Source organism: Rattus rattus, chromosome 2 (genome assembly GCF_011064425.1).
Source record: "Rattus rattus isolate New Zealand chromosome 2, Rrattus_CSIRO_v1, whole genome shotgun sequence".
NCBI lineage: Eukaryota > Metazoa > Chordata > Mammalia > Rodentia > Muridae > Rattus > Rattus rattus.
In genome coordinates, this window is record NC_046155.1 from 203,746,518 (window position 1) to 203,773,655 (window position 27,138).

Here is a 27,138-nt window from a genome sequence, read left to right on the forward strand (position 1 = left end):
TGCAGCACTGAATATTTGCACATGGAAGACAAGTTTTTTTACAGTAACCTTTCCTGAAACAGCCTCTGGGGCAGCCAAACATGCTCAGCACACTCATCTTTCTCAAATTAACGTTGAAACTTCGTCACTTGGCTCCAATTTTATTCTGGTTTGAATTTAGTACCAAAGAGAACCTATTACTTTTTATGTAACTCAGGATCTGTAGTCAGTATTGTGGAGTGTGTCAAATGTGCGAGGAAGCAGCACACATCCATATACCACCACTGGCCAAAGATGAACTTGTTCTGATATGCTTGGTCTGACATAGCCACTTGCCACATGAGGTTTCAGAGCACTGAGATGGACCAGTGTAACTGAAGTAGGTTTACATTTCACATTAATTAAAATGTAACTATGTAACATGTGGTTATGATAAGGCATTGCTCAGCTCAAGTCTGAATGTTTTTGTTTCCTTCAAGGTGCCATCATACCTGGCGCCCAACTTTCTTTACTTACCTGGTTTGCTGCTCCTTTTACAATGTTTGAGTTTTGAAATTCTGAGACCTGCATTTTGAAAGATTCTGATTCCTGGCTCATTAGTGAAGGATAGAAATTTAATTTGTGATTACTAGGGAATCATCACCATATTATGCTGCAGGGGACACATGTTCCAAGTACTAACCTTCAATATTGCTCTGACACGCTAGCACTCCCATAAAGCTCTGCATGCTCATCAAACCTTCTGACGAGCGACATGTTACTCAGCAGTCACAACTTTCTACTTGCTATCCTGGCCCTGTGGGCCATGTCATTCTAGAGTTGATACTCCTTGATCATTCTAGAAATGCAAATTTTAGGGTGCAACCAGAACCTTAGGAATTAAAATTTCTGATTGCAATAAAGCAGGTCAATCTTCTGTTTCTCTTCTTGTTAGTGTTTTTTGTTGGTTTGTTTTCCAAAGCAAGCAAGCAAGCATATATTTATATTGTATGAAACATTCATTTATGTGTTTGGGTGAGCCTTCCTATATAGCACAAGCTGTGTTTACACTTTTTTGCATTTCCATTGTTTTTAACTATGTATGTATCTGTATGGGTGTGGGCCTAAGTGGAGGTACCCAAGGAGAACAGAGGGATCAGACACCCCTGGGAATAGTTAGAGATAGTTAGGAGTTACCCCATGTGCCAGGGATTCAGGCTCTCTGAAAGAACAGTATAAACTCCTAACCTCTAAACTATCTCTCCAGTCAGATCTCAACTTTTTTATTCTCACACATCAGCCTCCAGAGTACTGGGCAAACAGGCATAGACCACTTAAGATCTTCCTCATTCCTTCTCTCAGCTATACAGTACCTCCACCATAGACGAACACACTTATCCCCCAGCAGGGAACTGTTTTTAATATTAAAAAGACAATGAATGGCTTGAAACTTTGCAGTCATTTAAGGCAAGTGTACCTGTGGGCTTTCCCTCCCAGCCACTTTGTTCCAAAAACAACGACTCTGAGACCAATTATTTATTAATAAATGATTAGGCCACAAGCTTTGGCTCATTCCCTGACTAGCTACTTACATATATGACCCATTTAAGTTATTCTATGTCTTCCACATAATTAGTTACCTCTCCTCATGTTTAAGTGACCATGTCTTCTGGAGGTCAAGGCCAATCTCTCGTGTGCCTCACTCTTTTCCAGACCTTCTCTCCCTGCTGGAAGCGCCACCTTCTAATCCTACTTTAGTTCATTGGCCATAGGTTCTATTGACAGGTGATGTTTCCACACAGCATATAACGATTCTCTACACAGACAAGGCATTAAACTAAGAGTCTCCTGCCTCAGCTTGAGTTCTGAGATTATAGGCATGTGCCACCATGCCCTGCTTAAGTTTCATCCTGCCCTCTAATTGGATTATGAAAATTATGAGCTCCACTTCTATTTTCCTGAAGGCTCATTTTATTTCTTCAGTAGAGTCCTAGAACTGTTGGGACAAAGAGCAAATGCTTAGGTAGTTTTGTTAGATGTTGCCAAATTCTCCTCTGCCAAAGCTGCAGTGCTTTGCATTCCCACAGGCCATTGCAGGAGTCCTGCCTGCCGTCACTCCGTGTGCTCAGTGTTTACCAGCTTATAGGTGAGGGATTTTCTTTTCTTTATTGTTTCTGGAAACCAAGTCTTGCTAGATAGACCTGGCTGGCCTCCAACATGAGGCAAACTCTCTGCCTCACCCTCTCAAGTGCTGGGAGTATAGGCAAGGAGCACCATGTCTGGCTGTGGTGGTTTGAATATGCTTGGCCCCAGGAATGGCACTTAGAGAAGGTGTGGCCTTGTGGAGGAAGTGTGTCACTGTGGGGTAAGCTCCTAGCCATTTGGGAAGTCTTCTCTTAGTGGCCTTCAGATCAAGATGTAGAACTCTCAGCTCCTTCTGTGCCATGTCTGCATGAATGCTGCCATGCTCCTGCCTCAATAATAACGGACTGAACCTCTGAACCAGTAGGGCAGCCTCAATTAGATGTTGTCCTTTATAAGAGTTGCCTTGGTCATGGTGTCTGTTCAGAGCAATGGAAACTTGACTAATACACTGGCTTTTGTGTACCTTTTTTCTTTTCTTTTCTTTCTCTCTCTCTCCTTTCTTCCTTTCCTTTTCTTTCTCTCTCTCTCCTTTCTTTCTTTCCTTCTTTCTTTCTTTTTCTTTCTTCTTCCAAGTTTTAAGGTATAACTAGCAGAAAATAACAGGCACAGTTATCACACAAAACTTCCCTCCTAATCTTTTGGACTTCCCTCTCCTCCAAGTCTGCAGAGAGCTACTGATCTCCTGTTGTTACATGTCAGTTTGCAGTTTCTAGACTTCAGTGTGTACCTTCTTGACTTCTTACCCTTGTCAATAACATTGAGATTCATCCATGCTGCTGTGCATATCAATAGTCTATCCTTTTCTAGTAGTGATGAGCACTGTGTGTATAAAATACAATCTTTTTTTCCTGCATACAAAAAGCAACTTTTCTGTGGCTACTTTCTATAGCAGACATAAAACTTCTGGGTCACTTTTAGTGGCTAGATTCTATCACCTTTCTTCTTTTATTTCTGGCCTGACAACCCTAATGTCAAGCTCTTGTCTCTGCATAAGCCTGTACTATGCTAGTTTTATTTCTTTTGTTGTGATAGAACATCTCAACCAAAAGCAAGTTTCAGAAAGGGTTTATTTGACTTACAATTACTGGTTAAAGTCCTTCATTTCAAGGAAGTCAGGGCAGGAACTTGAAGCAACTAGTTATATTCATGAATAAATGCATGCATGGAGAGTGCTCAGCTTGTTCTTATGCATTCCAGATTCCTTTGTGTAGAGAATGGTGGTGCCCACAGTGGGCTGTCTTCCCTTCACAATTAACATAATCAAGCCAATCCCTCTAAGACATGCCCAGGGACCAAGCTAACTGACACAATCCTGCACTGAGACCCTCTTCCTAGGTGATGCTAGATTGTGTCAAGTTGACAAAGCTAGCCAGCACATGCTCCATCAAATATACGTAGACATATGCATATACCTCTCCCCTAAACAAGGCACTGGCTTGATACTTACCATATCCAAACTTTGCTTCAAATTATTAAGGACCCACCCTATTTCTCTATTTTCCATTTACATTTCACATTCCTTAAAGTCTAGTTTAGTATATGGCACAGAGAATAAACAAAACAATACTTGAAAAACACAACTGCTTCAGCTAGACAGGGGAAGAAAATTGTATTTGCTATTTCAGACCAATAGATAGGACTAAACTCAAATACTATGTGGTTTTATTTAGAAATAAAAGATTGTTCGTTTGAACATCATTTAAGAATTATGCCAGTTTATCACTGCACAAGAATGAAGTGACAAAGTCTGGTGCAACTCGAGTCCCTCACATCGAGTACTGCCAAGCTGTCGATCATAATCTGTGAAGTGACTCCTTGTTCATGAGAGCACAATTTTAACAAGACGAGTATGAGAGGAAACCTAGGTAAGCTATGATGTATAATCACATAAGCTGGTCCTGTAGCTGTCAGGTTTTTCAGTAGGAACGGATAGCAGGAGGTACAGTAGCACAGTCAGCCTCATTCAAGGTCTTGTCAATAACAGGTCTGTAATCCAAAGTAACCTTGGAGAAAAGAGTCAGGGTGAATCAAGGCATGAACATTTACAAACAGCCATTTCTTCTGTGCTTCTGTAAAATTAAACCATCAAGTACATTTACAGGCATGAGAACTTTAAGACAAGTTGGCTACGTAAATTATGGTAATTCCTCCTACCCCATCTCCCTCTACAGCTTAGGCTGGCCTCCAACTCAAGCTTCTCCAGCCTTAGCCTCCTGCTACTAGGTGGACAGCTGTCTGTCAGACATTCTGCTTAACTGAGTGAGTCCATGCAACAATGGGCTTAACTTTCTGAAACTGAAGGACAAAATAAATCCTTAATTCTTCATATCAAGTTATTCATATCAAGTATTTCATCACAGTGATATAAAGAAACTAATAATAGTCACCACTAACTCCCTTCCACAAGCAACAGACATCTGATCATTGCCCCGTGCTCTTTATCTGGTACAGAAGATGAGAGGCAGTCCTATACTTGTGAACCACCCAGACCCTTGATTCTGTCTCTATCAAGAAGCACACCCTCATTCTTCTTCAGTGATATCTTGGTTCTGTTCACATCTGGTTTAACTAGGTTGCTTTCTAAACTTGTGAACCATCAAAGGCCCAACAGAGTGGCTCGGCACATCCCTGGGCTGATGCATGCCCACATACCTTCCCAGTCTTGGTGTCCACATATGAGAGGGTGTGCTTCCTCCAGTGTTCCGCAAATGGCTTCTTCTGCTGGCCCTCGATGGGCTTGGAGTAATCATACTCATCGATCCGCACCTGAGGTAAAAACAGACCTCCATCTCACGAGAGAACATCAAAACCACAGAAAACATTAAAGATGGACAGACCAGCCCAGGAGGTGGACACTATGGCAAAGGGCTTTTGAAGCCAGGAATGCAAATACACAACACCCACTTCTGCATTTTCTCTTACAATTCTGTAAGTAGATATTAGAATTAAATATCATTTATGTAATTTTTCCTTTGGCTGCACGAACTGAGATTTCTTCCACTTTTCGGCATTTTTAATTTAAATGAGCTTTTGTTTTGTTTTAAGACAGGGTCTCTCTGCATTGCCCTGGCTGTCCTGAAACTCACTATAAACCAGGCTGGCCTCAAACTCAGAGATCCACTTGCCTCTGCCTCCCAAGTGCTAGGATTAAAGGAACATGCCACTAACTCCTACTCAACTGTTTTGAGTTTAACATTTATACTGAAGCGATTTTAAGTGTCAGTACACTGACTGCTAAAGAAGAAAACTTTGCATGTGGGAATAGGTTAGATGAGCAAGAGGCTCTTCAAATAAAAATGAAGATCAGATACCTTGCTGTTTCTTCTGAGGAGAGGCAAGAGGAGGTTCCTTACCTAAGCCCAAGAGCTAAAGCACAGCCCTAGATGTACATCCTACGTACGGGATAAGCCTGCCCAGTGTAGCAGAATCTACCTCACACCTTCAGTGCCTTATTCATCTGTTCCTAGCCATGAACCCTGAAGCAGCTCCTTGTGCGTCCTGGATATGCTTGCCCATGTCTCTGCTCAGTTACCTGGTCCCTGCAGGTAAAATCAATGCATGTTCATAGCGAATGAAAACTTGTGCTTAGCTCACTTTCTATTCACTTTCCATCCCACACTGCCCAGAACCCGTGGGCCAAACACGGAAAGTCTAACTCCACTTGATGCATTTATCCTGAACTTGGAGCTACACACAAGCTTCTCATGTTTTCTAACATCACATGTTAAAGTCCAACACGTGTGTTCTGTACAGACGATAATAGTCTGCATAAAAACCATGGCCAGGGCAGATCTCTAATTCCTTTTCCAAGCCTCAGGACTGGTCTGATGGGGACTCCGTAAGTCAGCATTTCTGGCGTAGTCACTGGCTGCACTTTACTATTAACCCTGCTAAGAACCAGGCCTGTTCTGCTGACAGATGCTGCATGGGCCAACTCAAAGAAAGGGAAAGATCTGAGAGTAGGAATATGAAGAAAAGATATTGAAGGAAAAAGTATTCTCCTTGATTTGTTGGGAAAATAAATGAAACACAGAAAGCAAGCATGGGTGAGAAGAAGTGGGTGGGCAATGTCAGGCCAATGTGGTGTATCTCGAATACATACCTTGTAATCTTCCCTGGCATGAGCTCCCCGTGACTCCTTCCGTGCTTCCGCACCATATATGGTCTGCAGTGCGCACAGCATCAGATTCTGCAGCTCCAGCGTCTCCACCAGGTCTGTGTTCCAGACCATTCCTGGGGATACACCGAACCCATGAGAGACAAACAGGACCCAGTCATGGAGGTACTCTGGACTTACTAGCAACATGCAGCTGTGGGGAAGACAGCTGAACAGCAAGCATGGAATAAGGTGGTGGGAGATGGGACAGATACGGGTCTATCCCAAAGAAGGCAGTGTCCTCTCCAGAGAACTGCTGACTCACCCCTGTCAAACGTCTTCAGATGCTGCAGGTCTCCATAGAGCTGGCTGATTTTTTCACAGCCTTCTTGCAGCACACTTCCCACACGGAACACGGCGGCATGGCTCTGCATCGACTACCATAGAAACCATTACAAACCTTTAGTGCAGGAGGACGGGCAGACACTCTTACAACTTTAGACTTTGTACATCAGACAGATGTATACAATTTAAACTAGGAAATTCAGGCTGCAAGTTAAATTTAAACTTAAGGTCCTTTTTTTCCTGGGGAAAGGGTCTTACTGTATAAAGTTTGCCACTTTACCTCAGTAGAAATGAAATTCTGATTTAAACTTAATATATTTCTCTGTCTATCTCACAACCAATTCGGATGTCACTTAAAATTACTTCATTTCTCTGGCAGCATCTCTGGAGCACGACCATCCCAGAGTCCAAGTGGGCTAGCAGCGGTGTAGGAAACAGGAGGACTCACAAAGCGATGCCAGAGAAAGTCAAGTCCCTGGTGCTAACGCTGCAGCTTATTTTGGCCCTAAATTAGGAACGCCAATGTTCCACGGAGAAGGAAACACTTCTGCACGAGAGGCTCCCCATCACTTCCATACTCTGCTTGGCAAGATGAGGAACAGGTCCTGCTGCTGTCAACCGCAGGCATCCACGCAGGGTGGCTGTCACTGCGTCTGCTCCTACCTTCTGCATGCTAAGGCGCAGCTCTGATGTTCTTATATTTCCATCAGCAAATCTCAACTTGTCAAGATTCATAACCGACTCTTCTCCAGCATTTGCCTTAATCGGAGGAACTTTATCTCCTTAAAAGAGAACCAGGGGAGAAAAAGAGAAAGATTCTGAATGGCACTCAAATTATATCACAGCCATTCCAGGAGTTTGGAAAGCACAGCACTGCCTTGGCACCAACCTGAGGAGTGAGATACTGACTCAGTCAGTTCTTAAGAACATATACAGGAAAAAGATTGTGCCACTAAGTAGGTAACCACTTTTGAAACTAAAAGACCTACATATGATCAGACTTACTGTTTCTCTAATAAGGAAACTGGTTACCCTTAAGATAGTGGTCTCAATTTGAGGTGTTAGCCTCACACTTTTTCTCATGAAGGGACAACCAGGTAGCTGTCCTATGTGCCTTGAAAAGCTGCCGCTGGTCTTGACTCTCGGGTTCTCTTAACAAAACCTCAAGGGGTATAACTTAGATGTAATGGTAAGCATTGGTGAGGCCCCAGGTTTGATTCCCTGTACCACCTACCCCCATCCCCCAAAATGAAGAATCTTTAACTTAAAAAAAGTTCTGAGTGAAGCATCTAAAAAGTTATTTTAGATGGCGTATGCACTTTCTAATGAGTAATGCAGGCAACCAGTGCTCCCAGCCACCTCCTCTCAGGGACTCCAGGTACCTGGCTCTTAGGTGTCTCCTAGGCATGCGACTCGTTCATTTTCCTTCCCCTCTCCCTTCTCTGTCTGAGACAGCCATGAACTCAGCATATTCTTCCGATCAGCCCTGAACCAACCATCTTTTACCTCAGCCTTCTGAATATGCCAATTATAGGTGTATGTGCCTGGCTCCTTTTTAGTGCTTAAAAAAATAATCATCAATAAAACTGACTTTTTTGATGATGTACATTTTTAAAATTTCAACACTACTGTAAACAGACTTGTACTTTAAAACTGTTAGACCATTACTCTTTGGGAGAAAATATTACAAACCTTTTCGTCTTTAAAATAAAAGAATTAAATACAGTGAAATTGTTGTCTTTTTGTTTACATTTTGTTAGAAGAACTTTTCAGGTTTTGGCAAAAAGAGTCGTGTTTAAGTAAAACCCCACTAGAACAGCCTAGAAAACGTGATCTATTTCTTCCTTGTAGTTTGCTATTTCCAGGTTAAATCATATGTGCAGCCTTTTGAGTCTCACACTTAGTCCTTTCATTCTCAATTTAAAAATTCTTGGGCTGGAGAGATGGCTCAGCCTCTGCTCTCCCTGACTTCAATTCCCAGAAACCACATGGTGGCTCACAACCATTTATAATGGGATCTGATGTCCTCTTCCGGTGTGTCTGAAGACAGCTATAGCGTACTCATATACATAAATAAATAAAAAATTCTTAATGTATTGTAGAGCCTTTGCATATAAAAGTATAATATATTCTTATAAAACTTAATTTTTCTCATTCTCAAAGCAGGGAACCTGAGTCTCTGCTGTGTCCTAGAAGTGATTTTGACCTCTCAAATGCTACTTTCGGTGTCAGAGAAGATCCTTTGAACCCTGCTTATGCATCCTTTACCAGTGAGGCAAGGATGTGCTGGTCTCTATGCCATCACTACTGTTCATCCATAAAAACCACAACCGACATCCACCAGCAACGAGAGGAAAGAATAATGGATGGAACAGGGAGAGGGCCTCTGTCCCTCCTCATGAGGTGTTTGTAAGTGTGTGAACGCTGCTATTCTGAGCAAATAAACAAAACAGCTACCATGAAGGCTCCTTAGAGGTTGGAGCTCTGGTAACCTCCTGGCTCTGGTGTGTACAAGCAAAACTACACTCCAACACAAGGTATGTTTTTCTTTTACACAGTTTTAAGCTATCATAAGGAAATATCAACTGAAATTCATTCAATCCCTGAGGGCAGGGCCTATGTCATCCTTTTATAAATTATAAAATTATATAAATATTATATCTTGTTTTTAAAACAGTAAAATTTTTCTATAATTACCAAGAAGTTACAGATTCATTTTTTATTGGACTGCAAACGTAATTTATAACAGGCAAGCAATATGCAATCAACTTCCCCTCAAAATACCAATTTCTTTCTTTTGGTATTTTTATTTTTTAGTTTTTCAAGACAGAGTTTCTCTGTGCAGCCCTGGCTATCTGGGAATTCTGTAGCCTATGCTGGCCTTGAACTCATAAAGAGCCACCTTCCTCTGCCTCCCTACTGCTGGGACTAAAGGCACTTGCCACCACTGTCCAGCAAATGCCAATTTCTTAACAGTGTCTTAAGGACATAATGACAGTAGATTCAAAAAGAAAAAAAAAAGAAAAGAAAAGAAAGCAACCAAGCAAGAAAGCAGAGGGAGGTTGATCTCTAAGAATTCAAAACCAGCCTGGCTGATTTACCAAGTTCTGGGCCAACCAGAGCTATATAGTGAACTGTGTCTTAAAAAAACGTGACTCGAATCCCTTAGTTTTTTGAATATTAATATTTCCAAGAGTCTAGTCTCAACATCAACGTTTCTATGGAAAAAAGCAGATTTCCTCTATGATCACTAAGCAACAAATAAAGACTATACAGGCTCCTACAATAGCCTGAGGGCTCAAAGAGAACACATACCAGGCCTGCAAGATTCTGCAATGCTCAGGGCACAGGCTCGGCCAAAGACGACAAGGTCCAAAAGAGAGTTTGCTCCAAGCCGGTTGGCACCATGCACTGAGGCGCAGGCAGCCTCCCCACAGGCGTACAGACCAGGCACAATCTGATCCTGGCCGTTCACGTGCTTCAGCACCTGCAGGCATAGTTCAGATGAGGCAACGAAATCCCTGCGTCCGCATGCTGCCGCCCCAGCAGACTTCCCATGACTGAAGAAGCAAGAGTAAAGGCTGCATCTTGTCTAGTTCACTCTTTAGTACATCCCCAGTTCTCCTTTTGCTCCAGAACCCTTGCTGTTTGCTACCAAACGGTCAGAGGATGGTTTAGATTCCCCAGAGCGTCAGTCACCACCTGATTTAACTAAGGAATGTGGCAGGTGATGGAACACTAAAGGGATGAGGAAAACAGGATCACCTGTCCTCATCAGGTGTCCAAACTAGAAGGACCAGCTGATAAGCACTGTGAACTGCGTATAACCCAAGCACCAACTGTATATATAGATCACTAATTTGTAAGTTCACTGTAAAAGTACTAAATAATATAGACAGGCACCTGTAAAATGGAAAGAGTGCACAGGATTACAGGTAAAATGGAGCAGTGCACAGGATTACAGGTAAAATGGAAAGAGTGCACAGGATTACAGGTAAAATGGAAAGAGTGCACAGGATTACAGGTAAAATGGAGCAGTGCACAGGATTACAGGTAAAATGGAAAGAGTGCACAGGATGGAAAGAGTGCACAGGATTACAGGTAAAATGGAAAGAGTGCACAGGATTACAGGTAAAATGCAGCAGTGCACAGGATTACAGGTAAAATGGAGCAGTGCACAGGATTACAGGTAAAATGGAACAGTGCACAGTTATTACAGGTAAAATGGAGAGTGCACAGGATTACAGGTAAAATGGAGCAGTGCACAGGATTACAGGTAAAATGGAAAGAGTGCACAGGATTACAGGTAAAATGGAGCAGTGCACAGGATTACAGGTAAAATGGAAAGAGTGCACAGGATTACAGGTAAAATGGAAAGAGTGCACAGGATTACAGGTAAAATGCAGCAGTGCACAGTATTACAGGTAAAATGGAAGCAGTGCACTGTATTATAGATATAGGGGAAATAACATTCTACCGGTTATTCCCAAGCAGATGCACATTCAAGAACATAACCTAGCCTCTCCCTGCCTGGCAGGTATGACATTTTATAATTAATATTAAACTATCAAATACACTGCGTTGTTGCTTCTATGCATCTGAGCTCTAAAGGGATTTTTGTGAAGTAGCCTCGTCACTATCACCTGTCCCTTGTAGTTAGTGGGAATCCCGCCCATGTTGTAATGCACAGTGGGAAGGACTGGAATGGGCTCCTTAGTGACATCCACGCCGGCGAAGATCATGGCCGTCTCTGAGATCCCAGGCAGACGCGTGGCCAGCTGCTCAGGGGGCAGATGGTGCAACTGCAGGTAGACGTGATCCTTCTCAGGGCCACAGCCTCTGCAAAGCAACACTGAGCGTGAGGCACAACAGGAAGGAAGCTGGACAACCACTAGGTGAGCCTGAACAATCTTCTGCTCTTGAGGAAAACTTCACCTTCATCTATGGTCAGTGTCCCAGTGATACCTTTTTTCCTTCAAGTATTTTTTAATCATAGTGTGTCAGGAATACTTCTGTGCAAGGACACAGCCAAAAATTAGAAGCCTATACTCACCAATCTTACATCCTTGCCTTGGGTATCATGATTTCCTGTTTTCCTTGGTAAATGTACTAGAAAGTTTCAGACTTCGAAGTTTTAAATTAAAGTGTCAAACCCATATTAAGTCCCTAGAGTAAAGCCAGGCACTAGGAACCTGAGGCAATTTTACTGAAAGAGAAGTGACACAGAAGCCCTGAAGAACACCTGCCAAGACGCCTGTGGTGACTCCTAAGGCTGAATATTAGCTGGGCCTGTGAGTCTCACCCTCACACCAAGAATATACGAGGATGTGCTTACGAGCTGATGTGAAGACAGGATATACCATAAACTAACATGCTTGTCAAAATAATGGAGCAGCTTTATTCTCTAACCTTAACCCTGAGGGCAGGGTACCTGTCTGCAAAGGTTAAGGTACTAAAATATATAGCTGTGACCTAATGGCTTCCAAAGAGAAGTTTATCCACCTGCCTACAACTCCTGCATCCCTGGAGGGGAATTACAAACCTTCCTTCACGGATCTCGAGAGTCATGGATCGAGACACAACATCTCTTGATGCTAGGTCCTTGGCAACAGGGGCATATCTCTCCATGAACCTTTCACCTTGGCTGTTGATGAGAATGCCTCCCTCTCCACGGCACCCTTCTGTGATGAGGCAGCCAGCACCATAGATACCTGTAAGAACCCAGGTGACTAAATGTTTATGAATGAAAGGGGACTAGGCAACCACTCCAAACGGTTAATCCTTTTTTAGAAGTGACTTTTTGGGAGAAAAGGAAAGGAAACACAAAGAATGTTAAATTCAAAATAAGAAGAAAAGTCAAGTAGGAGGAGGAATGTGTGTTCAAAGCAGCAGAGACAAAGTAGAAAGCACAAGAGATCCACCAACAGCAGCTCACTCACAGGATCTAACCCATACTCTGATTAAACATCATCCATGCTTAGTAGACTTAGTTTCTTTAAATATATCTTTATACCAAGAAATGTGGCAACAAATTTAAGCAGGAATAAGACAGCCTAGGGAATTTCTATCTTAAGTACCCAAAGAGCGAAAATTATTTTAGTGGTTAATATTTATGTTTGTATCAAGTCTAAAAATTCACTCATTTCAGGTCTATGATGGCCCCAGGTACTAAGAAGTCTCCTCCTCAGAGGCAAAAAAAAAAAAAAAAAAAAGTAACTCATTTAAGTCACAGAGCTATTAAAGGGCAAAGCCCACATTCAAACCAGAGGAGCACGATGAAGGTTCTAATATAATTCTGTGTCCTTCAGTGTGAGGAAAAACAAGGAATGCCACACACTGAGTTTTAAGGGAAGACGCTAATTAAGGGTTATTTTAAAGCTAACTTCCCTTTTATATGCCCAAAAGGTTACATGCTCTAAAAGTGCTTTTCACTTTTCACAGCTTCAGTCACATCTGTTAGGTTGTTTATTTCTTATAAGTTGAAAAGAAAGCATAAAAATGGAGTGCTAATCACAGCACGAGGGGCAATCCAGAGGCTCGGGGACACCAGACAGAAATTGAAGACAGACAACTCACTCACTTTTTATTCTATCTCTGCTCATCTCTCTCCTCTGACAGGAAGAGCTAATTTCTCCCACAACTAGCTCTTTCTCTTCCAAATCCAAACCCTAACTTTGGCATCAGCTGCAGTCTGCTCTGTTCTAACTTCACATCCCGCTTACCACAAGTACCCGAACCCTGAACCCAGAATCTATCATGAACTGCCTCTATGGACCCAGGAGAAAACCCTCCGTGAGGACTCAAGGAGGGAGACGTGAACCCCAAAGCAATGAATAGGTGTTGCATGCTTACAATACACAGAAGAGCCCAGAGCCACACAGGCTCTGTCCTACCTGTGGGGTGGAACTGAACAAATTCTAAGTCCTGGCAAGGTAAACCAGCCCGAGTGACCATGGCTGTGCCGTCCCCTGTGCTGGTGTGGGCAGAAGTACAGCTGAAGTAGGTTCGCCCATAGCCCCTGAAAACAGAGAACAGTGAGTGTAAGCGTGAGTCCACCAAACCTCTTCTTATGTAGTGCAGCCTCTGGGGCCCCAACCTCTAACGACCCCTTGCTTGTAATGTACTTGGATCCATGCGTGAATATACATGGCACACAGTACTGGGAGGCCACATTTGTGACGCTGCTATGGGCTGGACGCTGGGAGACAGAGCAGGGAAATGCTGTGTTTTTGTATTTTGGTACTCTGTGCTTTATCTTCAAAGAATTTTCCTGATATGGATATATAACTTTTATGAGTCTTAGGGTTTCTATTGCTGTGAAGAGACAACATGACCACGGCAACTCTTCTAAAGGAAACATTGGGGCTGGCTTCCGAGTTCTAGTCCATGGTCCTCACAGTGGGAAGCATGGCAGCACTCAGGCAGGCATGGTGCTGGAGAAGGAGCTGAGATCCACATCTTCATCTACAGGCGGCAAAAGGAGACTGCCACACTAGGTCTAGCTGGCGTACAAGAAACCCCTAAGCCTGCCCACACAGTGACATCGGCCACACCTCCTAATAGTGCCACTCCCTGTGGGCCGAGCATTCAAACACAGGAGTCTACAGGGGCCATTCCCATTCAGACCACCACATAATGAAAAGTGTTAGATGTTTGTTGATTTGTTATTTTCCTTTACTATTTCTCGCCCAGCTTTACTATGCATTTGTAAGAAGTCCATATGATCTGATAATGTACACTGGTAAAAGATTTCATTAACACATAACTTGTAAGAAGTCCATATGATCAGATAATGTACACTGGTAACCGATTTCATTAACACATAACTGCATAATTATCCTTGCTTTGTGGGGTGGGCACATAAGACTCTTGGCAACTGTATCATTACTACAGCTAACATGTTATTAGATTTCAGAAACTGCTCGTCTCAGACTAAGATTGTTTTTATTTGAATATAAATGTCCCTATAGTTTTGTACGTTGAAAAGGCTTGGTCTATGGCTACTGCATTATTGGGAGGTTGTGAAGCCTTTAAGACATGGGGCTTTAGAATACAGCAAACACAGAGGCGAATGCCAGCAGCAAACCACTGAACTGAGAATAGGACCCCCGTTAAAGGAATCAGAGAAAGAACTGGAAGAGCTTGAAGGGGCTCGAGACCCCATATGTACAACAATGCCAAGCAACCAGAGCTTCCAGGGACTAAGCCACTACCTAAAGGCTATACATGGACTGACCCTGGACTCTGACCTCATTGGTAGCAATGAATATCCTAGTAAGAGCACCAGTGAAGGGGAAGCCCTGGGTCCTGCTAAGACTGAACCCCAGTGAACCAGACTGTTGGGGGGAGGGCGGCAATGGGGGGAGGTTGGGAGGGGAACACCCATAAAGAAGGGAGGGGGAGAGGGATGTTTGCCCGAAACCGGAAAGGGAATAACACTAAATGTATATAAGAAATACTCAAGTTAATAATAAAAAAAAAAAAAAAAAAAAAAAAAAACATGGGGCTTTAACGGAGAAAGCAGATCTCTCAAGGCATGTCCTTAGGAACATATACAGTCTTTCTGCCATGAAGCTGTCTCCCATCATATACTTGTCCTGCTCAAACACATCAATCCATGTTCCGTGGACTGAACCCACTGAAAACATTAGCCAAAATAACCCTTTCCCTGCATGTTGTTTTGGTTACAGTGACACCATCTGGTCATGGTGAGTACTACCTCAAACATTTGCATAGGTGGTCTATTCATGATGTGATTATGCTGACTTCATCCCCTTCGCATAGACAGCTATGGTGGGACTGCCACGCCCTGTTAAGTTTCACTCTTCTGGCTTCAGGTATGAGAGTTTGTGTGTGGGCCTGATGATGACTATGGGTGTCTTTCTTGATTGCACTACATTTTATTGACGCCAAGAGCTCGTCAACTAGCTGGCTAATCTCTCTAGCCAGCATATGCCTGAGAATCCCTATCTCCTAAGTCATGGAACTGCAGACAGGACTAGACTTGCTCAGTTTTATGTGGGTTCTGGGCATCCAAGGTCTGATTCTCATATGTAGGTGGCAAATACCTTGTCTATTAAGACCTCTCCTCAGTCTTCTTTAGTTTTTGTGAGGCGCTTCCATAGTAACCATCAATTTACCTTTAGACTTTTAGGACACTTTTCGCTATATCTTAATTTTTTTAAAAAATTTTTTATGTTTGTGTGTCTGTGTGAGTTATGCAACATGTGTGTCAATGCCCAAAATGGCTACCTCAAAGCTGGAGTTCCAGGTGTTGTGAGCCTTCTGAACTGAATGCTGGGACCAGAACTTAGGTCCTCTGCCAGAGTAGCAGCTCTTAGTACTGAGCCATTTCTCCGCCCATTGTTTTAAGAAAAAACAAAACAAAACAGGCACTGCCATGGCATGAATGTGGGAGTCAGAGGAAAACGTTTTTCTACTCAGGAAACTGCCAGACTTGTATGGCAACTGCTTTTACCCAGTATGGTGGTTTGATTCAAAGCGGCCCCCATAAGCTCAGACATTTAAATACTTGGTCCCCGCCTAGTGGAACTGTTTGAGAAGGTACCCCTGGGGTGGGCTTTGATGTCTCAGAAGACTCCGGATCCTCTCCGCCTCCTGGCACTAGATCAAGACTGAGCTCTTAGCTGCTCTTTCACTCCATCGTCACAGATTCTTGTCCTCTGAGACTGGAGGTTAGATTTAACATTTTCTTTTATAGGATGCCTTGGCCATGGCTTTTATCAAGTAACTTAGAAGTACAGTGACTACGAGAGCTGGTCCCTCTTCTCTACATCTTCATCAACATTTACCATCATCTGTTTCTTTACATTAACCCATCTCACAAACGTGGATGTTACTTCAGCCCTCCAGATGTCTAATGGTGCTGAGCACCTTTCCTAGGTCTGCTGACCACGTGCATCCCTCAGTCCTCGGGGAAATTACTCAGGTTCTAGCCTACTGAACAATGTCTGTCTACCTAACCTTTCCTTCCTTTCCTTTTTTTTGGGGGGGTGGGGGTGGGGTGGGGTGGTAAAGGAGGATGAGTCCGATGCCATGTGGATTCTAGACAACAAATACTCTACAACTGAGACATATCCTCAGCTCAGAACTTTAAAAATGTAAAAATGAAATCATATAAACTGAAATGTACTTATTTTCATCATGCAGGAAGAGAGTACATTATAGTACGTCTTGATCCTAAGAATCAGTGTATGTAGTAAACAAGAAAGCAGGAACGTTTATGTGAAAGTACCATGTGATGCTCCAGGCTTATTATTTATATAAGGACAGGTAAAGTAAGTTTTATAATCCCAAATTTAGCCATATTATGGTCAGAGAACATCTATATTGTGACAAAGGTACCAAGGCTGGGAAAGGCTACCTTCCACATGAGGTGACATGAAGCCTACATCTGACCCATTGCTCTGAACCATTTTATTTAGCAAAAAAAAAAAAAACAAAAAACAAAAAAAAAACAAAAAAACAAAAAAACAAAACAAACACTCTGCCCCCATGCCGACATTCAACTTTTATATAAAAAATTAAATATGGTAAAATCCTACCCAGTAGCAATAATAGTGTTCTTTGCTCTTATTCGGTGTATGGACCCATCTTCTATGCACAGTGCAATGACACCACGGCACTCCCCATTTTCCATCAGAAGATCCAGTGCGAAATACTCCACAAAATAACTGGTGTCATACCGCAGAGACTGTAAGAAAAGGATCCTACATTCCAAACTGCATTTAAGATTAAGATTAAAGCAATACTCCAGTATGCCCGGACTTGGGGGTGCAGTAGGCAGTGCTGATGAGCCCATTCCCGTGCACATAGGGGAGTCAGCTCTGACAATGCTACCAGGGGTGGATCTGATAGTCCTGATGGTTCATGCATGGAGTTCTAAAGAGCACAGGCAAACTCTCAAAATGACCCAGAACAAGCACATACTGCCGTATTGTTTCAGTGTCCTCAGCCTAAAGGAAGCTACTGGAGCTCTAATATTTGCATGTTAACCAGGTAGCACTACCTTCCCAAGACAGAGCTCAGATTATTGATTATCTGGACATGACCGATTCTCTACCTTTTGCTGCAAATTCCCTCATACTGTGGTAACTCCTAACCGTACAACTATTTTTGTTGCTACTTCATAACTATAATTTTACTACTGTTATGAGTGGTAATATAAGTATGTGTTTTCCAGTGGTCTTTTGTGGGTTGCAACCCACAGGCTGATCTAGTGGCTACATCCACTCAAGACTTCGTCCAGTTCAGTATGAACTGGTATGAAATAGTAACACCTACCCATCAGTTAAGAAACTGAGAGGTGCTAAAAGCGCGTTAACAGACTTGGCGCTCTTTAAGGGCTGGCCACTGGAGTGTGCTCACACTGGCCCCGGTGAGTAAGTATACGGGCAAAACAAACTGGACTTGTTCTTCTTTTTGGTAGGGGGAATCCAGGAGGTTACACAGGATGGGGGCAGACCTGGGTAAAGGCTGAGAAGTGAGTGTGGTTGGGGTACATGATGTGAACCCTCCAAAATCAATAACAAAATTGTTAGAGAGAAAGAATATTTCCTCTGCTCTTGGCATGTTATGAAGCACAAACTGAAAATGGTAAGCAGTGATTAGCAATTCAACTTCCCAAAACAGACACAAGAATAACATAGTCGTAGAGACAGCTTTCACAAGTACCTGCTCCGTACTTTCATATTAATATTATTTCACGTACCTTACTATTTGTGTTAGGTTTTTTTCTTTTTGTCAATCTGACAGACTACTCATCGAAGAGAGAGCCTCAACTGAAAACTGCTACCATAAAACTGGACTGGAGGCAAGCCTTCGGCAGCATTTCCTTTACTGATGATACGGGGAGGCCCAGCCACTAGGTGTGGTGCCACCCCAGGGCAGGTCCAGGGCTGTATAAAAACGAAGGCTGAGGAAGCCACAGGGAGCAAGTCACAACCACTGTTCCTCCACGGATTCCACAGCAATCCCTTCCTCAGGGTCCTGCCCTGACTTCCCTTTATGATGGACTAAAACTATAAAGAGAAACAAACCCTTTCTCCCTAAGTTGCTTTTGGTTATAGTCTTTGTCACAGCTATCAAGGTAAAACACTACTGTTTGTTTTTTTTAACAAGCCATGGGGTGATTGCCTCCTGTCCTACGACATTCCACTGTTTCCGCATGTCAGCCTTACTCGTCCATACAAGGTGTGTAAGAGTGAGTGGCCCGTCCGATCAGCCACACAGCAACACCGATGGGCCTGCCCGCCTTTCCCGAACTTGAGGCTCTGTCCACCAAATGCACGCTGATAAATCTTCCCGTCTTCAGTCCTGCTAAACGGCATACCGTAATTTTCTAGCTGTGAAACACAAAACAAGCAAAAATATATTATCTTAAACAAGTAAAAATACTCATTTTTGTAACAAATTTGCACCAAACCCAAAATCTAAAGCTTCAATACTATGAAAACACTGATAATTCAGGGAGGAAAAACTTTCCTCATTGGTTCATTACCAGGGACGGGACCCGAGGCTCGACTGCAGTGGGCATGCATCCCCCAGCCCTCTCGCTACCTTTTTACCAGATTCTTTTGTAGTATAAGCAGAGCACATAAGCAATGACCCGAGCTCCCTTCACTTACCTCAACCACGGAGGCAGGAGCTTGCTCTGTCATGTAATGGATGGCATCCTGATCCCCCAGCCAGTCAGAGCCTTTCACGGTGTCATAGAAATGCCATCTCCAGTTGTCCTCTTCCATGTTCCCCAGGGCAGCATTGATACCTCCCTGGAAACACCATACAACTGCTTATCTGTCTTAATGGCCTCTGCAGCCCACCTCCTCCCTTAGATCTGATTCAGAGAAAGCAAACTCCTTATGTGGTGACTCTTCATGAGGGTTAAGGAGCAGTAAGGCAGGACAGATTCCGAATCATGAGACTTCCCCTGAGTAGACAGGTGGCTTAATCTTTATTTGTGATGGGGATGTTGTCTGATCTTCAGGCCTGAAGACTAGAAAAGACCCTTGTAACTCACCCATTGCTCATCTACCTGACAAGTAAAGGTTCAACAAACCCACCTAGAGATGTTATAGAGTCTCACTGTATAGCCTAGCTTAGAGATGCTATACAGAGTCTCACTGTATAGCTTAGCTTAGAGATGTTATACAGAGTCTCACTGTATAGCCCAGCTTAGAGATGCTATACAGTCTCACTGTATAGCCCAGCTTAGAGATGTTATACAGAGTCTCACTGTATAGCCCAGCTTAGAGATGCTATACAGAGTCTCACTGTATAGCTTAGCTTAGAGATGTTATACAGAGTCTCACTGTATAGCCCAGCTTAGAAATGTTATACAGAGTCTCACTGTATAGCCCAGCTTAGAGATGCTATACAGAGTCTCACTGTATAGCCCAGCTTAGAGATGCTATACAGAGTCTCACTGTATAGCCTAGCTTAGAGATGCTATACAGAGTCTCACTGTATAGCCCAGTTCGAGATGCTTTACAGTCTCACTGTATAGCCTAGCTTAGAGATGTTATACAGAGTCTCACTGTATAGCCCAACTTAGAGATTTATACAGAGCCTCACTGTATAGCCCAGCTTAGAGATTTATACAGAGCCTCACTGTATAGCCCAGCTTAGAGATGTTATACAGAGTCTCACTGTATAGCCCAGCTTAGTATAGCCCAGCTTAGAGATGCTATACAGAGTCTCACTGTATAGCCCAGCTTAGAGATGTTATACAGAGTCTCACTGTATAGCCCAGCTTAGAGATTTATACAGAGCCTCACTGTATAGCCCAGCTTAGAGATGTTATACAGAGTCTCACTGTATAGCCCAGCTTAGAGATGTTATACAGAGTCTCACTGTATAGCCCAGCTTAGAGATGCTATACAGAGCCTCACTGTATAGCCCAGCTTAGAGATGCTATATAGAGCCTCACTGTATAGCCCAGCTTAGAGATTTTATACAGAGTCTCACTGTATAGCCCAGCTTAGAGATGCTATACAGAGTCTCACTGTATAGCCCAGCTTAGAGATGTTATACAGAGTCTCACTGTATAGCCCAGCTTAGAGATGTTATACAGAGTCTCACTGTATAGCCCAGCTTAGAGATGTTATACAGAGTCTCACTGTATAGCCTAGCTTAGAGATTTATACAGAGCCTCACTGTATAGCCTAGCTTAGAGATGTTATACAGAGTCTCACTGTATAGCCCAGCTTAGAGATGCTATAGAGTCTCACTGTATAGCCCAGCTTAGAGATTTATACAGAGCCTCACTGTATAGCCCAGCTTAGAGATGCTATACAGAGTCTCACTGTATAGCCCAGCTTAGAGATGTTATACAGAGTCTCACTGTATAGCCTAGCTTAGAATGTACTTTGTAGACGAGACTGGCTTTGAACTCATAGAGATCCTCCTGCCTCTGTTTCTACCTCCTTCCAAAAGTGCTAGAATTAAAGGTTTGGGTCACCATGCCTGGTCTCCAACTTATATTTCAATTCATCCTTTTTATATAATCTTTTTACAAAAGAAGGTACACTACTATGATTTGATTGTTTCTCAATGGTTCGTGTATTGGAAGGAGACACAATACACAGCACAATGGTGGCCCCTTTGGCCTTTGGGGATATGTACTCGAGAGGAATTTTACTAGACCCTAGATAGTTCCTGTAAGTGTTCCTGTAAAAGAGCAAGACTAGTCCAGTCACTGAGCCACCACTGTGGACTCAGCTGCCTCCCCCTTGAGCCTCCAGCTTCCCCATAATCCTTGCTGTGTTGTGTCCTGTCCCCCTCCCTCTTGAGCCTCCTAGCTTCCCCATAATCCCTGCTGTGTTGTGTCCTGTCCCCCTCCCCCTTGAACCTCCTAGCTTCCCCATAATCCTTGCTGTGTTGTGTCCTGTCCCCCTCCCTCTTGAGCCTCCTAGCTTCCCCATAATCCTTGCTGTGTTGTGTCCTGTCCCTCCCCCTGAGCCTCCTAGCTTCCCCATAATCCCTGCTGTGTTGCGTCCTGTCCCCCTCCCCTTGATCCTCCTAGCTTCCCCATAATCCCTGCTGTGTTGTCCCCACCCCACCCCCGCCTCTCCTGAAGCTGCCTGCTGCAGGGTTTCTACCAAGGAAAAGAATCCTACCCTATGTCTGCTATCCAGAACCTCCACTCTTTTGACCTCTTTGCTGATGTAAGTAAGGGTGATGACCTCTTTTCTGCAGGCACTGAGATAATCCATATAAGAATTCAACAGAGAAGTGGCAGGAAGACACTACTGTCCAAGGGATTGCTAATGATTGCCATAAAAAGGAACTGGTGAAGGCATTCAAGAAGAAATTTGCCTGCAATTATACTGTAATTGAGCATCCAGAATATGGAGAAGTAATTCAGCTCCAGGACGACCAGCTTGAGAACACATGCGGTTTCCTTTTTTTTTTTTTTTTTTTTTTTTTTTTTTTCCGAGCTGGGGACCGAACCCAGGGCCTTGCGCTTGGTAGGCAAGTGCTCTACCACTGAGCTAAATCCCCAACCCCGCGGTTTCCTGATAGAGACTGGACTGGCTAAGGTCAGTCAGTTGAAGGTTTGTGGGTTTTAACTGCTGTGACGCTCGGAAGCTTACGTGAGAATTGTCTTAAAATGAGTAAATTATCTTCTGTCCCTTGTCACAAGTTTAAAAACCTCAAAACCTATATATGTAACAATCTGGAGTCCACTTTCACCTGGACTAGTGTAATGTCTTCATGCAATAGGCTGAAAGGAGCCAAGTCCCTCATTTAAACAGGTCAAGCAGGAAGCTCTGGCAGCTTCCATCTTGAAACAGTGATAACAAGGTTTCAGCTGAGCCCCAAGAGAATGTCACCACTTGAATGGCCCAGGAGAAAGAGAAGCTGGGTAGCATCACACCAGCTTTACCACTAGAGGGAGCTCCTGACAGTAAAAAGAACCCCTGGTGTCTGACTAGGTAGGCAGAATTCAGAAGGGGCCACCTTTTCAGAGGTCATAAACATCTTACCACCAGGGTTATCTTTTGAACCAGATATATCCTAGCTAAGGGACACTGAAAGAACTGAAGGGTGAAGCCAGTCTGGTATTAGTTAAACTTATATGACAGGAAAATACCAAACTAATGCCATAAGCCATGTGGCTAGCTACAGGGGTTTCAAATCACCAGCAGCAGCTACCCAATGTCATTTGAAGCAACAAACTTTTGTTCTTTTAGTTTGAATTTTTTTTGTTTTCTTTTCCCTTCCAGTTTTAATGTTATGTAAGGTATTTAAATTTTTATTTAAATAAAACTTGTTTTCAGGAAAAAAAACAAAACAAAACATGCATTTTCTGGTTTCCTTTCTGGTAAATGGCTTCTTCCTCTCATACGATCACATCATGGTGGAATCTGCCATGCCACATTGCTGGCAAGGGACCCCTCACCAAAGGCCAAATGCATAGGGCTACCCAATTCTTTATGTTACCAAACATTGAATATTGTGTTATAACAATGAGAATAAATATACATACTTTATTTCCTTCTCTTCCCAATTGTTGTTCAGTAAGCTTTGTAAAAGCTGACCTAAGCTGAATTTCTTCCCTTTTCATGACTACCATGCCTTAGTATTCCCAGTTATGGTATCTTTCAGTTTGGATGAGTCACAAGGAAGAACTAAGAACCTTGTGGGAACTGAATAAATGTTGTTACTTTCTTTTCTTCTTTATTCAATCCCTCCAATGTAAAGCCAAGAAGACCCTGATAACTTTCAGTTAAGTATTTATAGCAGGATACAAAAGCTGCTTGGAAATAGAATGTGTAACTGACAGTACCTATCACGTTACTGTTACCTGAAAACCAGGCCACAGATGCTGGTCTTCTGCGAGTTCTCAAGTCTCCAGAACTAGCCTCGCTCTGCCTACAGCTAATTCTCCTTAATAACTAGTTGCCGAACTATTCACCCCACTGTTACAACTGTACTGCCCATCACATTAAAATTTTACAACAGTAGTGCGAACGATCTATTCGGGTTTCCCTTTTCCTCTAGGCCATGATTTCTTCCAGTGTGTTTTAATCCTTTAGCTTACAAACCACTCTTCCAGCCAAGTGTTCAGAGCATGCATCAGCAAAACAGAGACGAAGGAAGCCGTTCCCGCTCCGGGAAACCATCAAACCTCGCTACTGGCTAAGGAAAAACTACTCCAGATACCAGGAAATAGAGTCAATCAGGATTCTGCTAATCATATAAAAATTAGTGTTACTAATAATGATACCAGTGATCCAATAAAAAGCATTGTAATTTTTCTCAACCTGAGAGCATCAGAGGCAAGTATTTTTCTACTCTTCACATCTATGCCATCGAAGCTCACTTATCTCCATATTTAGCAAGGTACTATAGTGTAGGTTTTGATGGTCCCCAAAGAGGCACATGGTGCTACCGGCAGATGGCAGAACCTTTAGGAGGTGGGGCCTGATGAGAAGGATTTAAGCACTGGCGTATGCCTGTGAGGGGATACAGCACCCTATCTTCTCTGTTGTGTTTAGTTCCTGGCTGCCTTGAGATGAGGAAAGTAGCATCCGGTACCATATGCTCCCCCAGTGACATAGTGCGCTGCCAAAGACTCAAAGAGCCCAGCCACGTCGTCTTGGCTGGAGCCTATGAAACCACAACTCGAACTAAGTCTGTCTTCTTCCTAAGTTTATTACCTCGGGTATTTGTCTCAGTGATAAAATGCTGTCTAAACTTAAGATCTGGCCCATGCAAACATTTTTTTTAAACCAGGGAATAAATGTAAAGGAAACTGAACCATGAGAGGGAGACAAGTGGGAGGCAAGACAGCTGGAAAAGACCCATGTATGAAAATAACAATGAGACGTTAACCCCGCAATGGTCCCGAGGAAGAGATTCCAAGCAGGGACTTGTAAAGTAAGAATGAATGGTGGACCGGATGCCAACAACTGTGGCTGAAGCCTAATAAGAAGGCAAGAATCTGTACTACAAGAGGGGTGGTGCTGTACAAGATGGGTAGGCATCAAAAGAGGCGCTTTTCTTACCTGTGCTGCAACAGTATGTGAGCGGGTAGGAAAGAGCTTTGTAAGGCATGCCGTGTTAAAGCCTGCCTCAGAAAGGCCGAATGCAGCTCGCAAGCCTGCCCCGCCTGCACCTACAACCACAGCATCAAACTCATGGTCCACCACGGGGTACTGGGTAGAAATCTGAAAAGGAAACTCAGCCATTCATTACATATTTAATTTCAGAAAGCATCAAGACGATAATTACAAAACAATCATGGGAAAGAATAGCTGCTGTGCACAGAAAGGCTTCCAGTCCTGTTCTGGCCTGAGCGTGCACTCTTGGTGTTGAAGTGTGGTATGGACAATGAACCAGCAGTCAGATTTCATGGACAACAGAAGGACTGCTACACATACATATATACATACATACATACACACACACACACACACACATTTTTATTTTTGGTTTTGAGACATCACATCTTGCTCAGGCTGGTTCAAAATTCATCATCTTCCTGCTTCTGCTTCCCAAGTGCTGGGACTAAAAGTACATGCTATTGCGCCTAGCTTTAAAAAAAGGGTTTCTGAGAGCACTTCAAATTTTTAAGATTCCAATCTTTCTTTTCTATTTTTTTTCTATTTTTTTTTTCTTTCTATTTTTCGGAGCTGGGGACCGAACCCAGGACCTTGTGCTTGCTAGGCAAGCGCTCTACCACTGAGCTAAATCCCCAACCCCGATTCCAATCTTTCTACTCTGCCACCAAAGCAGGGAAGTGTAAAAGCAGAAGAAAACATCACCACGGTGAACTCGAACTATGTCTTTTTCTCAATGGTTTTACTCCTATGTCCCTAACCATATCCGTTTGTCTACAGGAACTTACTGCACACAGAGATAATGCTTCTTCACCTGCGATGTACAAGTCTCTCTTGAAAACAATGTTGCTGTTAAGTTAGCATGTTTCAGTTTGCCTAGGTACAGCACAACTATATTTCAGGCCTACATTTAGGGGGAGGGTCTGTGTGGGAAGATTTATTACTGAGAAATTATAAAGCAATATTCCATAACCCTGCTAGTTCATATGATTAAAAACTTGTGAGTAATGTTCATATTTTTTAAACAGAAAGCAAAACAGGCTAAATACAGAGGAGCCTCAACTCCAGTAGCCAGTCTTATTTGGTGCAGGAATCCCACTGTTTATCACAGCATATACAGCTTATTAATATCTTCCTATTTTGTTACTTTATCTAAATTTAGAGTTTAGTTTAGATAAAGATTTACAACAAAAATGTCAGTATTTATCTATATAAGTATTTCTATAATTATTACACTACACACATTTGAGCATACAATACCCCCAAAAATCTTTCCTTTAAATATGTACAGTATTCAAATATATTAAAGTGGTTATAGATTATAATCCTTCAAAGCAAGAAAAGCTGTTTGCAAGCTGGGCATAACGGTGTACACCTTTAATCCTAACAGCGTTAGATGGTTTTCTATGAGTTTGAGATTAGCCTGGTCTACATAACAAACTCCAGGACAGCCAGAGCTACATAGGGAGACCTTGACTTGAATAAAACAAAAACAAGAATTGATTATAATTGAGTAGTAAACTTACCGCGTCTGAAACTTTAGCGGATGCCTTCTTGCTCTCACCAACAGAGAAGTGAAAGCCACGGGCCTGTGTTTGGAGAGATATGAACAGTGTTAGGTCTTGAAGGAACAGAAGCAGAAGGGAATGAATTAAAACTTTCCTTCTAAATTGTTAACCTTCATATTTATCAAGTTGTCCTCATTCTTCTAGAAAGTTTACCTGGGGTCCTGACTAAGAGGCAAAGACTCGGGTCTCGTCCTCTCTACTGACTGGGCATTCTAGGAAACGCCTTTTCCAAAACAGTCTGTTTCCCAGCCGGGAACTGCTGACCCTTGCTTTGCAGTGTACTACTTTGATAACTCAATAGAGAATGGCACAGAATCCCACATGGATGTATTCCCTAAACATGAAGAATGGCACAGAATCCCACATGGATGTATTTCCTAAACATGAAGCATTTTTACTGGCTCCATCTTAACCTTTCCATACTGGCTCTCTGCAAGTCCTTCAAGAATTTTGAAGAAAATGAACGAGATGGCATTCTGGGAGACTTGTACTCGGGAAGGTTACTATGTACGTATTGAAACAAGGTAAACTTTAAGCTTAGGAATAAAAGCATTTATCCCTTTACCATACACAACCAAGACTTTAGCCATACCCCCTCTCAGGGATCAGGCCTGTTCTCCGTGACTGGTTGTCCTTAGCCTTCCTCGGGAAACTTCTGTAACTCTGCACATCCAAGATTAAGATAAACATATACTCAAGAAACCTAGTGTCAGTAAAATCAGTTCACCGTGAATCCAGTCAGCCATTAGAGGGATTAAAAATTTCATTTTACTAGCTCTATTTAAAAAGACCAAAATATGATGAAGAGACTTGGACATATCCCCAAAAAGGTTCTAGGTAGTTACGTACACTCAGTAATCAGAAAAGGGGAAACACGGATGATCTTAAGAATCGCGTGTTTTCACTGGAGCAGAGGCTGTACCTAAAGCTGTTACCTGTC

The 27,138-nt window shown here is 42.8% G+C and overlaps 1 protein-coding gene across 1 annotated transcript; it reads right to left on the reverse strand.

Annotated features, from left to right (window-relative positions):
* Positions 1–3,152: 3,152 nt before the first annotated feature.
* On the reverse strand, positions 3,153–26,259 carry Sdha (succinate dehydrogenase complex flavoprotein subunit A). The gene is made up of 14 exons (XM_032894841.1): positions 26,157–26,259; positions 24,577–24,738; positions 19,192–19,335; positions 18,745–18,909; positions 17,110–17,258; positions 13,438–13,562; positions 12,087–12,255; positions 11,188–11,383; positions 9,860–10,031; positions 7,208–7,326; positions 6,525–6,636; positions 6,206–6,336; positions 4,756–4,869; positions 3,153–4,106 (listed from the first exon to the last, which is right to left on the reverse strand). Exons 3-14 carry the CDS (start codon positions 19,306–19,308, stop codon positions 4,020–4,022), a joined length of 1,656 nt encoding a protein of 551 aa, XP_032750732.1. The 5' UTR covers positions 19,309–19,335; positions 24,577–24,738; positions 26,157–26,259; the 3' UTR covers positions 3,153–4,019.
* Positions 26,260–27,138: the final 879 nt, after the last annotated feature.

Bases quoted from the DNA above. Each gene is read 5' to 3' on its own strand.
- Sdha (XM_032894841.1), bottom strand. From the start codon at position 19,308: ATGGAAGAGGACAACTGGAGATGGCATTTCTATGACACCGTGAAAGGC. The intron at 12,256-13,437 runs GTAGGACAGAGC...GGGTTCTTACAG, and splicing joins TGTTCAGTTCCACCCCACAG to GTATCTATGGTGCTGGCTGC. The intron at 6,637-7,207 runs GTAGGAGCAGAC...TTTCTATGGTAG, and splicing joins TGCGCCTTAGCATGCAGAAG to TCGATGCAGAGCCATGCCGC.